The sequence below is a fragment of the Triticum dicoccoides genome, chromosome 7B, assembly GCF_002162155.2.
Source record: "Triticum dicoccoides isolate Atlit2015 ecotype Zavitan chromosome 7B, WEW_v2.0, whole genome shotgun sequence".
In the NCBI taxonomy this organism is placed as follows: Eukaryota; Viridiplantae; Streptophyta; class Magnoliopsida; order Poales; family Poaceae; genus Triticum; species Triticum dicoccoides.
Genome location: NC_041393.1, coordinates 378,504,754 through 378,507,857, shown reverse-complemented (window position 1 = coordinate 378,507,857; position 3,104 = coordinate 378,504,754). Strand labels below are relative to the sequence as shown.

Below are 3,104 nucleotides of genomic sequence, written 5' to 3'. Positions count from 1 at the left end.
CGCGTGGCCGAAGTTGTACTGAGGCTGGTGCGGCGGGGGCGGTCCGGGCGGGGGCGGCGCGTGAAACGGTGGCGGTGGCATCTGGCCGTATCCTGCCTGCGGCGGCGGCGGCTGCCCGTACGGGTTGACAGGCCGGGCCTGCGGCGGGAAGGCCCCCTGAGGCGGCGGGTACGGCCGGTACGCCATCGCGCGGCCCCCAGCAACACACCAACCCCACTGTCGCAGCTACCTCTCCCGTCGCCGCCGCCGCCGCCTCCTCCTCCGCTATGCTTCTAGAGCCGCGGGGGCAGCTCCGGGGACCCACTAGATCTACCCGAAGATCACAGCGCTGTGTGTCGAATTCGGAGCGGAGGAGACAGGGGAGCGTGGGGAAGAATCGGAGTCTTGCGCAGATGCGCGGGGAGAGGGATCCAAAAGTGGTACTACCAGAGAACGGTTTTGATTCCAAGATCGCGGAGTTCGAAATGAATTCCCTCGTGTTTTGCTTGAATTTGGGGACGATTTTGGTTTAAATTCGCTACAATCTGGCTGAAGTTTTTCCTTGAGATCCTAATATCTGGCTGACGTTTCTCCTCACACGAGGAAGGCCAACGCGAACGATACAATCGATGGGACTCCTGGGTGCTCCACCCCTATAATAAGAATAGGATCGCGCTAACTGCCACATGTGTGTTAGAAAGTGAGACGCACCATACGTTTCTTATGTAAACAGATTGCCACGTCATCACATGCATGCATGCAGGAATTTTTTTGGATTTTCAATTTTTAAAATGTTTTATCTCTTAAACGAAAAATCCGATTGAAAATCCGTTTTCACCATTAAATCTCTCACGATGAGATCTTCGAAACTAGATCCTATGTTGATATGTTTTGATGAAAAAAAATTGATTAAAAGTTGTGATGTCTATTGCATATGAATTGTCATGATGTTTACACTGAAGTTGCCATGATATGTTTTAGCTATTTTCTTCTACATTTAAAAGTAAATTTTGACATTTATAAAACGGGGAATTAAGAAACTAGACTTGCCATGAACCATAAACTAAAATTGTCATGATACATGCACGTAAAATTGCCATGGTTTATACGAAAAATAATTTTCATGGTCAAAGTACTAGAGTTGCCATCATCAAAATACTAAAATTGCCATGATCTACAAACTAAAATTGCCACATGGCAACTTTAGTTTAAGCCTTATGGCAACTGCAGTGTAAACATCGTGACAACTTCTGGCAAAAAAAAATCGTCGAAACATATCAACATGGGGTCTAGTTTTGAAGATCTCGTCGAGACGGATTTAATGGTGAAAAGGGATTTTTAGTTCACTTTTTTATTTAGGAAATACAACATTTTTAAGCCGAAAAACCAAAAAAAAATTTGCTGATGTCATCTATTCATACGTGGCCAAATGAGTGGTGATGGAGGCGTGTGGGCGATGTGCAAACGCCCACACGTGTGGGCGTTAACATTTCCATAAGAATATTAATATAACTTCAAGAAATATCAGGATTTTTTTTAAAAAAACTGGAATTTAGGGATGACAAACCTAGGTGCCCAATCTACTCCGTGTGAAGTTTCATGAAAAAATTTCAGAAAATGTATACGTGACGAAGAAAATACAGTCACGCCTAAAATCCTCCAAATAGCTTTTTCTATACGTAGGAAAAAAATCACTTGCAAAAAAATATGTTTCCTGGTAAACAAAATCATGAAATTTCACGAAAGTAGATTAGGCATCCAGGTTTAATATCCCAAAATTTAAGGTTTTTTTTTTCTGTTTTCTTTATTTAATACTCATATATAGGATGGTGGAGCAAGCAAATTGTTTTGGTTCTCTACATAAAACACCTCGCAGGGAATGTTTTGTTGTACATGCCCTTTTTTAGGCCTCCAGCCCCAATCACCATATGAATAAAAAATAAAGTTAGTCCATGGCAAAAATACACATATAAAAATCGCGTAGTTCTAAAAAAACATATAAAAATCGCGAAAAAAATGCTCTAGAAAAATCAGAAAACCATAGCCATACAAAATAAATTTGCCATGGAATATAGCATGAATTGCTAAATGTCTATTAAAACACACATACAAAAATTATTTAATTGTCATGATAGTATGAAAAACAAACATTCGTAAAATTTGTCATGACACAACACAAAAAATGTACCTACTTTTTTCTTAAAGGATAAAACAGAAAATTCCATGATACACATGTTATACACAATAACATTTCCATCATCCATGGCAAAAATTGATTTAAAATGAGCACAAAACATGTAGCGAGAATTGCGATGATTTTTCATTTGCCAAGATCTATGAAATAGACTTCCCTAAAATTACCATGTGAAGAAAACAATACAAGTAAGTTGCAAAATATGCCATGTTTTGGATACGAGAAAAATTGTGAAATTGCCATGAGACTATATGAAACATTATTAAAACATTACAAATTGCCACGTGACAAAGAGGATACAATTACAAAATTGCCATGATTTGGAGCTAATCTTTTTTCTTACATGGCAATATTTTTAAGATTTTGCCATGACAAAAAAAATTGCCATATAGTAAAAATATAAAAATGCCATGATACATAAATTTAAAATTTTCATGGTCTAAATGATGTCATGCTACATAAAATATTTTAACATAGAATGGCGAAATTTGAATGGTGCGTGGAAAACAAAGTTTGCCATGCTACCTACAATAAACTTGATTATGCTGTGAGAGGTGCCTTTCAATTTCATTGACCAAAAGTAATAGGCAGTTGCTCCTTCCACTGCCGAAGCGCGGTACCATGCCATGGCACTCTACTAGATAGATTGTATGGCTCCGTTGGTGACTTTTTTTTATTGCGGGTTTCATTTGAAAAAGCCCAACGCCATTCATCTTGCGTCAAATCCGATCTGGTCTTTCATGCAAGAGTTCCCTTTTTTTGCCGCTAGCTAGGCAAGGCAAGAATAAGAATAAGAAATAAGGGGCACTAGTATATGTATCTATATTAAGAAGTAAGGGGCACTAGTATAGGTATCTATATTCCCTATAGTCCTAGGATTTTTTGTAAGGTAAGTGGGTCAGTTGGGGCAAACGGGAAGAGTTCACCATCA

General features: G+C 39.3%; 1 protein-coding gene across 1 annotated transcript in view; it reads right to left on the bottom strand.

The window, feature by feature from the left end:
• Positions 1–588, bottom strand: part of LOC119337584 (protein PAF1 homolog) — an 18,384-nt gene extending 17,796 nt beyond the window's left edge. The window contains exon 1 of the mRNA XM_037609746.1: positions 2–588. Coding sequence (XP_037465643.1) covers positions 2–186 — 185 coding nt within the window. The 5' untranslated portion in view covers positions 187–588. The remainder of the gene's footprint in view (position 1) is intronic.
• Between the last annotated feature and the right edge of the window lie 2,516 nt (positions 589–3,104).